Here is a 13805-nt window from a genome sequence, read left to right as displayed (position 1 = left end):
AGCCCACCTAGTACTAGGGGTGTTCATTAAACCGCTCACACCGCATAAACCGCGCGCACCGCTTCGCACCACACCGCAAAATGCGTTTTTTCTTTTTCGTGGTGCGGTTGTGGGTTGAAATATTAACAAACCGCGTGGTGCGGTGCGGGTTGCGGTTTGACATTATACAAGTGCGGTTCAAACCGCACCGCACCGCTATTTTCTAATATATAAAAATATATCACATATAATTACAAATATTTAAATTATATTGATAAATAATTTATTTCAATGTTATCTCCTATGTGTGTATATATGCTCAAGTTACTCAACTTAATTTTAATAATTTTATGATACAAGATTAATTTTAAGATGACAAATTAAATATTATAATTATATATGTTTTCTATAAACTAACTTTTTAGTGTCGAAATCTTTTATCTTCATCATTATCATACTCATATTTTAGTTTATATTTCTTTTGATGAGTATTGTAACTCTAAATTTGTGTGTATATATATTATAATTTTTTTAAAATGCATATAGTTTAAAATTATATTTATATTATCATTCAAAAGTATAATTTTTTTTAATGTATAAACCACACAAACCGCACCACACCGCACCGCATTTTTGTGGTGTGGTTTACGCGGTTTTTATATTACGCGGTGCGGTTGCAGTTTACGGATTTTCTCAAACCGCATGCGCGGGTTGGTTCGCGTTTTCAGGAAAAAACCGCACCGCCCGCACCGCGAACACCCCTACCTAGTACCATGCTCCTCGGAGGAGGGCTCCATGCTCCTCGGAGGAGGTTGGGCTCCAGAAGCCCACATCCGTCTAATCTAAGACGGTGGCCCATCGCTGGAATCAAAGAATGAGAAACCTATTCTGACTACGTTACTTGTACCCCCAAAAACTATGTCTGACTTGATCCCTATAAGTAGGGTACGTAGGCACATTGAGAGGTCACAATCTTTGCAAGAGCGAATACTTCTTCGATCTTGTGAGAAAACCCTAATCCAAACGATCTTAGCCAAACCTAAAATCAACACCCCTAGTCCGTCGTCCACCGTAGTCAACCACTACAAATTCCAGCTTCCCTCCCCGAATCTCGTTATCACCAGATTCCTCCATTAACATATATAAAATTATATAATTATCAGTTGAATTTTTTATTAATACATAATTTTAAATATTTGTGCAAAAATATTATAATTTTTACATATTCAGTCCAATTTATTGTAGCCTGTTTAGTGGATTATATACAGAGGCAGATACAAAAGGGGGGCTCAGGGGGCTTAAGCCCACCCCTGAGCCCATAGTAAATTCATATATCAGTGTAAAATTTTTAGGGTTTTACAAGTCAGCCCACCAAATTTCAGCCCGGTCCTTTATATGATTAGCCCAGCCCACTCTTCAAACAAAAAAACTAGCGTAATACACTTAAACCCCTTCTGCTACTTGTGAATTAAAACAGATTGTGCCTGCTCTGTACCTCTTCATTCTTCAGACTTCACTGCTGCGTTAGTCTGTTGCTCCTATCCGGGGGTTCACATTCACTACTTCACGCAAAGCTTCTATAATTTATTCCATTATTCTTCATTATTATGTATTTGAGATATTTAAGACTTTTTTTTAACTTTTTTTAATATTAGTGAAGCCCCCCCTTTGGTAAAATTCTGCATCCGCCACTGATTATATATCAGCACTATTTAATTTTAAATACTGAGCGCATATTTCAATTATACTCTTTTGTAGATGGAAGATATATTTCGTTGATATTAAATTATTAATTATCGAGAATACAATATCCGGTCGTAGTTTCCTTCGTTAAATAAATAAAAAAAATAAATCCTACACCAGAGGAGCGAAGCGCTTTAAAATAGGGGCGAAAACTGCTGAAGCTGACTAGCTGAGCCAAAGAAAAGTGGCGGGAAATAAAGTCATGGCAACAAATGATTCACAGAAGCAATTTCTAACCCTAATTCGCGGCTTTGCTTCGGAGAGTTCTCAGGGAGGTAATCTCCTTCATCATCCCCCGTTTTGTTCGCCGATTAGTGATTGCTAAACTCTACATACACATCAATGTACGTATATGCGCATTTTAATATATTATACCATCATAATTCATACACACTGTTGATGATGATAAACGCTTTAATTTAGCGAGCTATGTTGATCGATTAAATTTTTTTTGTGATATAATGAGTTTAAATTGTTAGATTAATGAATTTGAGTTTGTGGCGTATATGTATTGCGATTTGCAGAGCGTAGGATTGTTGATCTGAAGAAGCGGATTGATGAGCTTCGATACGAGATCGTAGGAGCTAATGCGGAGCTTGAAGAGGCTAAGTGTGCGAAGGAAAGTATTGAGCAGGATATTAAAGGCTATGAAGTTGAAATGGCTATGAATGAAGCTTCAATTCAAACCCTAGAGGTTCTGCTTCCCGATAATCCAACATTTCAAGTACTTATATGTTTATACTAAAAGAAGTAGTGATAATCGTAAAATGTATATGTATCTAACTAATGATTGTTATCTGATACATGTTGAATTACCTTAGGCTAGGGTCGGTTTGATTCAGAATGAGGTAGCGGCAGCTAAATCTGAGTTAGAGGCTCTTAAGGTATCCACTATAGCAACGGATATACTATTTTTTTTTTATGAAATACACAGCTTGTTGGTTAGACTCTTAAGAATGTTTGTATATGTTTTGACTGGTTCTCCTTAATCCGGAACAATGAAGATTGAAGAAGGAGGTTTACGGTACATATTTCATGTTTCATTTTTTGCACTTAAATTACTATCACAAAGTATCTGATTAGAAAGCTGTATCTGTTTCCCTGTTGTCTTTGCAGGGATGATTTCATTGAGAGGATGCTCAAGATGAATGATGCTATAAGGCAAGTCCTACGCAAATATTATAATCTTCAATTTCACAAATTCACTTTGATTGTTCTATGTCATTGGTATCGTAGGATTTTACATATTCATTCTATCAGTATGTGCGTATAAGACTGAACTTCATATAAATGTTAAAATGATTTAGAAGATCGATTTTGTTTTGGCAGAAGGCAATTGTATGGTCAATCTGATACTGTATTTTTTCCATAATCCATTTCGTTGTGATCTGGCAGGAATATAGGAAGATTGTAGAAGGGTTTTTTTCCCCATTAGATCTCGTTAATAAGAATAATTAACCATCTCCATATGATTCCAGTTTGGTTATTTCCTCACAGAATTTGCCTATGTACACCTGCATCGCCCTTCACTTGTTTTTGTCTCCTGCTTTTGTATGTAGATATTCCCTGTAAACCACCAGACTATTTAGGGGGTATGCGGATTGTTGTCGCTTGATATGTTTCCATCTCCTCCTTTCATATGTAGATTTCCCTGTAAACCACCAGACAATTCTGGAAGGAGAGGGGGGTTACTCGGATTGCTTGTAGCTTTATTTTTTCTTGTTATTTTAATTTGTCAAATTGTTGTTCAGGAATAATATCTTAAGTATCCAGGTGAGTCCTCTACCACTTGCACATATGTTAGTTTGTTTAAAAAAAATAAATTATGGTCATATATCAACTACCTGCATGTTTTTTTTTGGGATGAAATGTGATCTTATTTTTCTGCTTCCCATGAGTTCTTACTTCTGTCACAGGTAACTCTAGCATGTCATTTGTTCTGAACTTACCACTTCATGTCGGCTTTCTATTAATTGCTTTAAGAAGTGACTTTGCCTAATTCATTATCCTCCTTGTCTGGATAAGAGTGTTTGGCATCACTCTTCTCATGTCAAGTTGTCATAGAAGTTTAGAAGCAGTGACTTATATGAGCACAATCTTCATGTTGGATTTTTTTTATTATAGACACCTAATGTTTGGTATAAAAATATATGTTGGCAACATTAAAGTCTTTCCTGTATCCTCAGAATTTGCTAGATATTCTTCATTCATGACTATGTAACACTAGAAGATAAAGTTTGACATGTCTGTACTTCGTAGCCTTATTGTCCTAAATTGTCTTAACGTGACCTGTGTAATCTAAGTTAAGTGTGTGCACATCATTGGAGTTGCTCCTTGTCTCAAATCCCCAGAGGAGATGCCCTTAGTAGATGGTGTTTGGATATCGATATCATATTAAATAGGCTTTATGTTAAGGCAACGTATAATCTGTCCTTGAAAAAGTTAACGATGCCATTTTTTATGAGGAACCATTCCAAGTACTTTATGCAACATGGTAGCTTTTAATAATAAGTTGTTCATAACATCAAACTTTGTTGATGCAGGAAGTTCCAGGAGACATCAGTTTATGGATTCGATGAAAACGATTGCTTGGGAACCTCTAAAAGGGGTTGGTACTTTGTCATTTTACTAACTGAGATGAATGAGTTTTAGACATTATTTGCAATAATTTATGCCACTCTGACGCAGACATCCTTAAACTGTCTATATTCAAAAATTGTATTTATTCTCGGCTTCTAGATTGCAGTTTTAGCTTTATCTTGACCTACTTGTGTTATATGTATGGAAAATCGATCACATCTTTGTCGGTTCAATGAGTTGTAGTTGCTCTCTCTCTCTCTCTCTCTCTCACACACACACACACACACAACTCAATTACTCACCGTTTCTCTCTTTCTACGTAGAAGATGCTGAAGTTTCCAGAAGATCCCTTGAGGAAACTCTTGCTCAGATTGTATCTCAAACCATTGTGGAAGAACAAAAATACCAAGCAGAACTAAATATCCATAAGCAGGTAAAAAGTTGACCTATATAACTGGCAGTATGGCTGCCATGCATTATTCATCCAACTCATTCTTTTACATTGTGAACTGACAAACTTGTTAATAATTTGTATTAAGTTATACTGTGAAATGTGATAACTAGCTTGCAATTCGCGTGGTTGAATTACATGCAGACCCAGCAGGAGTTGATTCAATTGGAAGAAAAGTTAGTCCTAATGGAGACTTTACTTAAAGAAAGCAAGGAATTGCAGGAGTTGACCAGATATCCTCACACAGTACTCTTATTCTTATAGTAGTAAACTAAAGACAGGTTGAAAAGAATTTTAAATAAAAAGTGATCAAGGGAAGGAAAATAATTATAGTAGACAAAAAAGATCTTAATTACAAGTTTAAGAGTCCTATATCACTCTTAAGAGATTGACAAGTTCCTCTCTCATTTGTGTATGAGATGCATAAAGTTCTGGGGACTAGAATATTCTTGAACTTGCATCTTAACGTAAATGAACTTGTGGATACAAAGCAATTTGTCATTCCGTAAGATGGTGTTATAAATTAAACAAATATGCTTCGTTAGTAGATGTGATCGATGGTGTGATGATCTCAGTGGACAAAGTAGTCTATGTGAAGTATGTTATTGGCCCTAAGTATGTAATTATCCACTTAACCAGACCCACGCAGACATCTGAATTTGAAGCTCTTTTTGCTTCACTTGGAAATGAGCTGCAGAATAGGTGCTTATGTCCCAGTTGCCATCGTGATAATGCGGAAGCCTCTGGTGTTACTCTTCAGACAAGCAGTGGGAGTTAGTTTGTAAGTATATACAATTCGATTTTTGTATTCTTTATGTTTTTGCCCAATTTAATTCGTAGACTAGTACTTCATAAAACTAGAACCTCTTCGCCATCAAATCTTGTAACAGATTTGCTGCAACTAATACAGGAAGTGAAGTTATAGCTTAATTTTCTGCACGAGAATCCCAACTTCACGTGTGAAAAAGGTGATCCTTCATATGTACTGTACTTAACGCTTGATGTAGCGTTGTAGCCTTTGGTGATGGCAACTTGTAGTATTATGATAAAAAATTGACAACATTAATCAGTTGTACCTCTTATACTAGTAGACAATGTCAAATGTGAGAAAACTGTTTGTCTTTTGGTACTTGGTTGGAGATGGTGTGTATTGAGGAGTTGCAGCTTCACAGCTTATCATTCTTTGCAGAAATTTTTGTTCCATGTTTATAACAACCAATGAATAAAAAATGTCGATATTAATTCATTTTCATCATTGTGCAACCTGCTTACCCTCCTTGCATTAGATAGTATTAGTAACAATAATAATTTTATTGAAGTGAAGATATTTATTAATAAGCTTTGACACTTTCTTGTTGGTTCCACCTCAGTTATAAGTATCTTCTCTGGGAGAATACTGGAGGTCTTATGAAAGCACAACTTGGGATTCTTACATCATTATATATGGACAGATAGTGGAGACTTGGCTTGGAACAAAGTAAGCCTTATAATGTCAGATTTGGGAACTATATATGTAGTTAAAACGGCCGAAGAACTTACTCTTGTTGCGATAGTAAGAAAGTTGATTCAGCCCTTTGCTTTACAACAGAATCGTGTGACACCTGCTTCCATAAATTTAACTCTAATGAAATACCAGTTACCAGCCATACAAATTACTAATAAATTAAACCATGAAAGACTTGGCTCATACTACCAATGCCATGCCTGAGTAGTTTAATTTCTTCTCTACTGCAATGCCTCCTGAATGGTGAGTGCTGAGAAACTAGGTTGGTTTATTAAAGAACCAACTTTTAGAATGAGGAGAATATTTTAAATTTTTTGATCTTACGTCAGTGTTGGTTGTTTTCATCAAAATATTTGAACTCACATTTTCAAGAGGCAAAGGGAATTTATGCAGTATGATTAACAGGTTACTATTGATATATAATAGATTGATAGTATGAGGTTGAGGGTACTAAAAAGTGTTTCCAGTGGTTCAGTTGCTTGGTTAAAGTAAGAAGTAGCTTTGCTGAATCACTATAATTGTGAAACAAAGGTTATCTTCAACCTGTCTAATGTCAATTAAATGATCTTGTTTTCCTCATTCCCACTGTCAAGTGCGCGACAGTGAAGCAAAAACTAGTTAACTTATTGACATGTATTTTTAACACCCCCCAAACTACCTTCTGTCTGGCAAGATACAATGGGTGTGCTGGGTGTGATTTATTGTGCATTCAAGCCTATTCAAAAATCACTCTAACACCTTTTAAGAAAGAAAAGATTAATGGTAACTTAGCATTAAGTCAATACCACCATCCTGAAGAAATCCAGAAAAATGAATTAAAACTCGTGTTACATGACTATCCTACACTGATACGAGGCGGTACACTGATGTGAGGATTATGAGCCGGTAGCTGAAAACTGTTTCTTCTCCTAATCTTAGGTTGCTCCGATACAAGATATTTCTGTCTAAACATGGTAATGAAAGCCTCCACCTTTTCATTGAGTTCCTCCTTTGACAGCCCACTTGCTTTATTATTATCATCTTCATCTTCAATTTCTTCTCCTTCGTCAAATTTACACTTTTGATCCACCGTCTCTGTTTTGTTTTCACTCTTTAACATCTTGCTAACATCTTGATATTTTGTTTTCTCCAGGGTACTACATTGCAGCGTCGGTGCCTCATCCTCTGGACCTGTCTTCTCTCCTTGAGCGTCAGTTTCAATCACTTCATTTGTTATACTTGGGTGTGTATGATAGTTGCCAGATGTGAACAGAATGGCTAAGAGTAAGAGATTCAGCGCAATGAACACAAAAACTCGCCACTGCTCAAAAAACGAAACCAGGGTGGCACGTTCCAAACACGCCATCAGCACAGCGGCTCCAGCTGCAAACCTTACGGCGTGTAGCTGCTGTTCATCCTGTTTCCTCTCCATTTCAAACTAATGTATAATGTGTAGTGAGTACTCTTTGTCTGCAAAGAAACCTTGTTTATATAGAAGTAAGAAAAGGGTAATTGAGAATGCCCGTGAAATTGTGGGTAATCATCGAAAATGCCACTAATGGGAAGCAAAAGTTTGTGTTGGATATGATATGATAATGAGGCAGAGTCAGGCCTAATGATCAGGCGACGGTGAGTGTGTTCAGAGTTTGGGAGACCACAAGACATTCTCTGTCTGAATTGCTAGCTGTGCGTCATGCATTCATTCGTTCACTTCGAATTTTAATGTAACTTGTACTAGTAGGTTTTATCTCCCATTTCTTATGTTGCATTTGAATGGTTTTTCTATGGTGTGCTCGTGGGCACATGCTAAACACTAAATTTCATATATTTAACTCATTTTAATTGGCTACTACTTATTAAAACTTCTCAAATTTAGCGCTTAGCACGTGCTCATGGACACACGCTGGCTAAACTCCTTTTTGAATGGTAGATGTAATATTTGAATAGCCGATATTGGAAAATTGGGCTCGAAAAAATGAAAAGGATTGAGGAACAGAGGACAGGGACACAACGTCGTGTAGGTCTAGCTTTCTCCGTATTCATGTGTCGTAATATCGTAGTATATTCAGTTATATAATACTCCTATTAACTAAGTATTGAGCAATGATAGTGAACGCAGGAGTGCAGAATAAACATGGGGAAGTGGGGCTGTGGTGTTGGAAACGGCATGCGCTTTATGCCGGCATCTGAAAGCTGACTTAACCACGAAAAGGCTCATTTTTTTTGCAAGTGGGTGCAGTACTGGTACTACTGCTGTTGTTCTTAAACAAAATTTTGATAACTCATGCCAACACAACGAAAAAACCAAACAAAACCATTGTCAGCAAATTGTATCAGAGTATTTGTTAATTTAGCGCTTGTTTGGTTGCTCTCTCCGTACCCCCGGTATTTTACCCATTTTTACTAATACAGGGAGTGATTGGAAATTCAGAATGTAGCATCTTCAAATGCGTATTTACACCTGGTTTTCACTCTTGCCGTTGGAGCTGGTGACCGGTGGACCATTTTTTCAGCTGCAGTCTGGAGATGTTTCACTAACTTCACACTCACAACTCGTGATTAAGAAATATACCTGCAGACAAACATCGTGAGTGTCAGCTCCTTGTATCAAACAGTATCCAATCCCATTGATAGAAAAAATGTAAAACTCTATACACCTAATATGTGAAGACGTGAAGTTAAGGCCAAAGTCGGACCAACCTGACCCTGCATCAGCAGAACATGTTTAACACCCGGCGACCTGAGAACAACTCATCTATTTTAAACGAGAAATTGCATACTTGACCTTTCTGGCTAATTGTAAAATGACCAACAACTCGGTATGAAACAAACTCAATTTTTTTGTAAAGATTACCATATATTTTCAAGAATGTATTTGGCTGCTTCAGAAATCTAGCACGGACAAAGAGAATCCCAGTACGATTCACTCTAGATTGTCAGGGTCACGCACTCATAGCCGATTACTACTAGATATCTTACTTATTACTAGGTAATAAAAATTGCTGATAATTATGCAAAACCGGTCTTTACATGTTTTAAAATATATAGCTCCCAACTGTGGATGTCTTCTAAGAAAAACCTCCTCCAATGTTTTCCAAGTCTTCAACACTTTGCTGAAAGAGTAATTAAGTGATCACTATTGCCAACTTTTCCCTACAACAATATAAGCTGCACAAATGAGAAAAATACACGATCAGGAGGGTTAACACCTTATACACTGCAAAGAGAAAACAAAGACCAAATTCTAGTTTTTACGTGCTCTGCTCCGGCATCTACATATAAAATTATTGACAACCAAGATGTCCTTAGTACTGCTTAGTTCACCAACTCAGGAGGAACATAGTGTACTTGTAAGAACATTTCGGTTACGAATGTGTTGGGCCCTTAAATGAAGTCCCAGTACAATAATACAGTAAAAGCATACTAGATGAAAGCCCGGGAGAAAAAGGGGAACAAAGCGTGACAGGTGGCATGGGTTGGTAGGAGGAGAATGGAAGGCCTTCAGCTATAAAAAGGAAGAAATCCTCTCTAAGTAAGAGGTTGGAAATAGAGAGAGAAAATATGATCATATAATTGTAACTATGTGAGGAGAAATATACTCTATGTGATTTTAATACAGTAACCGGAATCAACCCTCACAGTCCAACACCACAAAATATCTTATATGCTGAATCCGCAAGAGTTGGTCCCCAAACCTGAAAAATATGATTAAATGAAATTCCAACAATTTGACACAACAGAAAGGAAATGCAAGATACTCAAAAATGAATTCTAAAGGATGCCTTCTAAGTTTACACTACATTTGAAGCAACCTTCTCAGTTTCTAATATGACAAGGAATGAAACTTTAGAAAGAAAATTATCACTAACCTGTCGAGCAACTTAAAGACAATCGCCTGCTCTCTTTAGATGATTTCTTCATATCCACTTTATCTTCTGCACTAGTTTGCTTCTTTGGAGAAGAGCGCTCAACTAGCTTGGTTGCTGCTTCTTTCTTGTGTTTCCTACTAAATTTCTGAAGAACACTGCTCCTATCAGCATGGCTAGCAGCCCCATTAGAAGCTTCTTCTGTTTTAGCACCAAGTGTGTCAGAAACTGTAGATAGTTCTTTTCCAGACCTAATACTCTTTGTAGCATAGCCACTGTGTTTCACCACCTCTGTCTCCTCTATAAAATCATCGTCCTTGCCTTCAGCATTTTGTCCAAATACTGGATCATTTATTTTGACCTCTGCAGTAACATGCCTAGATGCCAATACAATGTCCTTCTCCTCATTATTCTCCGCATTTGCTTCACTTTCCAAACAATCTAAATCAGATGTTGAATCATGGTTGATGAAATTCATCTTGCAACGGGAAAGAAATGGTGGCACAGAAGATGGATCAATATCGTCATCTTGATATCTGGCTTTCCTCTTCCGAATGCTTCTTCGGGGCACAAACACAGCTTGATTATTGTCACAGTCAATTTTTTTGTCCAACTTGGGAAATACCTCCACTAATTTCATCTTGTCGGGCTTATTTTGGGGTAGATTAAGACCATAATTCTCATATTCATTGCCCATTATTGAATTGTTTTTTTGGTGTGGAATGTCTGAACACTGCTGCTGGATCTTAAGGTCCTTAATGCCATGTAAACTGTGCAAAGTTGCTTCGGCCTTTCCATTTTGAGACTCTTCCTGTTGCAGAATACAGCTCTTCACAGGTTGATTGTAGACAGTAGCAGAGTGATCAGGCAGTTCCACTAATCTAACTAGGTTCCTCATGCCACCCAAGTCATTGCTGGGAGAGAATAAGGCACATGTCTCGACATTATGGTTATGCTCGTTGGCTAAAGTGTCGCTCTTTACTGGCATAAGCTCATCGCCAAAATTTCCACAAAGCTGTTTTTCATCCAACAAGTTTTTCTCAAACGCTCGTATTCTATGTGTACATCCATTTCTGTACAATTCCGGCTCTTTGCTTTCCAAGATTACAGATGATAAATTACGTTCATAGTTAAAGGATTTCTCAAGTTGTGCAATATCTTTTGGAGTTGGCACTGTTAGGTTATGGCGCTTGTTGAACTGAGAAGATGTCAAAGGAGATATAATTTGCTGAATCTCATTAGCTGCAATTTCACAACAAATCACATCATCCTTTACATCAAAATTACTCAAATGCACATTGTTGTTCTTAACTGCATCCAATGGATCATAAGCTTGGCCTATTTTTGCTCTGAGATCCAGTATCTTCCCTTCAGTTTCATTCAGCTTCGCTTCCAGCTCTTCAATTCTTCTACTCTGATTTAAAGATGTAATATGTGCTTCGGAGGTCTTTGACAATGAAAAGACTAATCAGTTGCGAAACTAGTAGTCACTAAAGATAGCTAGTTGCAAATGCAATACAAATTTATTATTATTGTTGTTATTATTAAAAAGGAACACAAAAAGTTCCTTATGAGCAGTAACATTAACAAATCACTTGACACTTGTGCCATCACCATCTAAATTAGCTATACCATGCCCAGATATGTACATATGGAAAAAGACAGTACAATATTTTGTATATGAGCAGGAAAAGCATGACATCGATTTGCTCCCGTTAAGATAGAAGGAACGACAACTAAGTTCACATTATGACCCCGGGGGGTGGGGATTGGGAAAGAAGATATGACTTATGTAAAAGAAAATAAATAAAGACGATTCAGGGCAAGTAGTATAAAGAACAAGGAGGGAGAGGCGAGCAAACTGAGTTCAGCAAACAAGATCATAAATTCCAACTTCTGCAAATAAACTCCATTAATTGACTAGCTGGAATGCAAATAATCAGAATGGCCTGCATACTACTAAAGTCGAATTTTACTTGTGGGCTAAAAAAACATATGTACTCAGTAGTATATGGATGCATTCAAAGGATGCCTGATAATGTGCCAGAAGATTTAACGTGCAAGAATGAAATTCATATAATTTGTTTAGTTGAAAGGAATGAAATGAGACAATAATACCACAAACTGTATACTAATTTGTGGGTAAAACGGTGCAAATGTGCTACCCAAATAAACACGCATAAGGACACCACGAGTCAAAACATAAAATGATCTGAAATCTGAATGACTCAATTTTAAAATTTTATTCCTTAAATTTCACGAGTTCATTTCTATAAAATTTTAGCAAACCACAAGACCCTCAAAACGTGAGCTTCCCACTACATTCTGCCCATTATATAAACTACACAGACCTACACACCATTGTCAAAATTCACAAAAGGAAAAAACCACCATAAAAAAAAAGAAGATTACCGTAGCATCAGACATTTGTTTAAGACGCAGGAGCATACGAAGCGCCTCTTGTTTAGTAAAGTCCAGATCTTTCTGGAATGCAAGAGCTTTTTGCTCAGACAGCATCACACGAGCTGCAGCTTCTTTAGTTATGTTGAATATAATCTCAGCATAAGCATTCTTCAATGCCATCATCTACATTAATCACACCAACCATAATAAAATCAAAAACCCATATCGAAATTCAAATCAAAATTGTAATCCATCAACTGTCGAACACCAAACATAAACAAAGAGTCCTAAGATCAACACACATAAATGATACATACATACAACATTTATATTTATATGTATGTTGGTTTTTACCTGGGCTTCGAAGGTGTTTGAATTGGGAGCTCACAAGTTGGGTAATAAAAGAAGGGGGAGATTAATATGTTTTTGCGGGGTCAATCGTCGTTGGTGTTTTTTGTAGTAGAAATGTGATGTGTGTTTGTTATTGATGGCGATTTCATATACAGGAAGAAAACATTCTCCATATCACAAAACAAAATATACAAGCAGTGAAAAAAAATCGATCCTTAAAAATTATCATAGAGTTACTATGATTTTGTTGCAAAATAATGTTTTTTAGACGCATCAAATCTAAATAAATATTTTTTTACATCGTTGTATATGTTCAAAATTAATTTTCATGGTTTATTAATAATTTATATTTTTTAGAGTAATATCTATAATTATATATTTGTTTTAAATAAGATCTATATTAGAATTATCTAAAAATTATTTTTTATTTTATTTGACATATGACAATCTGATAATTTATTCATCTTAAAATATTAATATATGAATTTTTAATATTTTTTACACATAAGTAAATATTAAAATTATGCAATTAGGTTCGTAATTCACAAACCGGTGAATCTAATTTCTATGTTACTCCTAATTTCTATGTTGCTCAGAATTTGGGTATACGAATATTTCAACTACATTTTCGGGAAAAATATTATCAACAAATATAATTTAGTTCTTATTTTATGTTTACATAATTAAAACACAAATTATATATACCTTTCGTCCCTCTCATTTATTTACATCGGGGGACGAGAGCTCGGCACGCATTCGAATGCTTTCATAAAGTGTAGTTTGATAAATGATTTTGAACTTTTTTTTTTTGAATAAAAATTTGATGTTTATATTTTTAAACAAAAAGAAAAAAATTCAAAAATAAGTTGTACAATTATATTTTATATGCGCGTTAAAATGCAAAAACTGTAAAGGAATGAGAGTGACGGGAGTAGTATTTATTATTTAT

The 13805-nt window shown here is 36.0% G+C and overlaps 3 protein-coding genes across 19 annotated transcripts; 1 reads left to right on the top strand and 2 right to left on the bottom strand.

The window, feature by feature from the left end:
- Positions 1-1812: 1812 nt before the first annotated feature.
- LOC108211825 (uncharacterized) lies at positions 1813-7824 on the top strand. 9 transcript variants are annotated; one of them, XR_001805120.2, is made up of 12 exons: positions 1813-1997; positions 2247-2416; positions 2544-2606; positions 2727-2746; positions 2839-2883; positions 4266-4330; positions 4626-4735; positions 4898-4986; positions 5399-5534; positions 5644-5721; positions 6124-6230; positions 7390-7824. XR_001805120.2 is itself a non-coding variant. In XM_064089194.1 (10 exons), the coding sequence occupies exons 1-9, from the start codon at positions 1925-1927 to the stop codon at positions 5529-5531; spliced, it is 768 nt and encodes a 255-aa protein (XP_063945264.1). In that variant the 5' UTR covers positions 1813-1924; the 3' UTR covers positions 5532-5534; positions 7390-7824. The 9 variants fall into 9 exon arrangements, 3 of the variants coding, with proteins under 3 accessions (XP_063945264.1, XP_063945263.1, XP_017239011.1); XR_001805119.2 differs by having other exon boundaries at positions 1815-1997; positions 5664-5721; XR_001805122.2 differs by having other exon boundaries at positions 1816-1997; positions 4629-4735; positions 5664-5721.
- On the bottom strand, positions 6997-7668 carry LOC108211827 (uncharacterized). The gene has a single exon (XM_017383523.2). It carries the CDS (start codon positions 7666-7668, stop codon positions 7093-7095), a length of 576 nt encoding a protein of 191 aa, XP_017239012.1. The 3' UTR covers positions 6997-7092.
- Positions 7825-8492: 668 nt separating the features above from the next.
- LOC108211396 (uncharacterized) lies at positions 8493-13005 on the bottom strand. 9 transcript variants are annotated; one of them, XM_064089185.1, is made up of 7 exons: positions 12860-13005; positions 12515-12688; positions 10106-11549; positions 9492-9931; positions 9091-9404; positions 8894-8976; positions 8493-8808 (listed from the first exon to the last, which is right to left on the bottom strand). In XM_064089185.1, exons 2-4 carry the CDS (start codon positions 12686-12688, stop codon positions 9897-9899), a joined length of 1653 nt encoding a protein of 550 aa, XP_063945255.1. In that variant the 5' UTR covers positions 12860-13005; the 3' UTR covers positions 8493-8808; positions 8894-8976; positions 9091-9404; positions 9492-9896. The 9 variants fall into 9 exon arrangements, with proteins under 9 accessions (XP_063945255.1, XP_063945257.1, XP_063945260.1 ...); XM_064089187.1 differs by having other exon boundaries at positions 8937-8976; XM_064089190.1 differs by having other exon boundaries at positions 8894-8942; positions 9267-9404.
- Between the last annotated feature and the right edge of the window lie 800 nt (positions 13006-13805).

This window comes from Daucus carota, chromosome 3 (genome assembly GCF_001625215.2).
Source record: "Daucus carota subsp. sativus chromosome 3, DH1 v3.0, whole genome shotgun sequence".
NCBI classification, from domain to species: Eukaryota; Viridiplantae; Streptophyta; class Magnoliopsida; order Apiales; family Apiaceae; genus Daucus; species Daucus carota.
Note: the sequence above shows the minus strand (reverse complement) of the source record. Positions and strands in the feature narration are given on the sequence as shown.

Bases quoted from the DNA above. Each gene is read 5' to 3' on its own strand.
- LOC108211396 (XM_064089184.1), bottom strand. From the start codon at position 12,688: ATGATGGCATTGAAGAATGCTTATGCTGAGATTATATTCAACATAACT. The intron at 11,550-12,514 runs GTAATCTTCTTT...TCATTGTCAAAG, and splicing joins AACAAATGTCTGATGCTACG to ACCTCCGAAGCACATATTAC. The intron at 9,932-10,105 runs GTTAGTGATAAT...CATATTTTTCAG, and splicing joins GTCTTTAAGTTGCTCGACAG to GTTTGGGGACCAACTCTTGC.
- LOC108211827 (XM_017383523.2), bottom strand. From the start codon at position 7,668: ATGGAGAGGAAACAGGATGAACAGCAGCTACACGCCGTAAGGTTTGCA.
- LOC108211825 (XM_064089194.1), top strand. From the start codon at position 1,925: ATGGCAACAAATGATTCACAGAAGCAATTTCTAACCCTAATTCGCGGC. The intron at 2,607-2,726 runs GTATCCACTATA...GGAACAATGAAG, and splicing joins CTGAGTTAGAGGCTCTTAAG to ATTGAAGAAGGAGGTTTACG. The intron at 2,747-2,838 runs GTACATATTTCA...TTGTCTTTGCAG, and splicing joins ATTGAAGAAGGAGGTTTACG to GGATGATTTCATTGAGAGGA.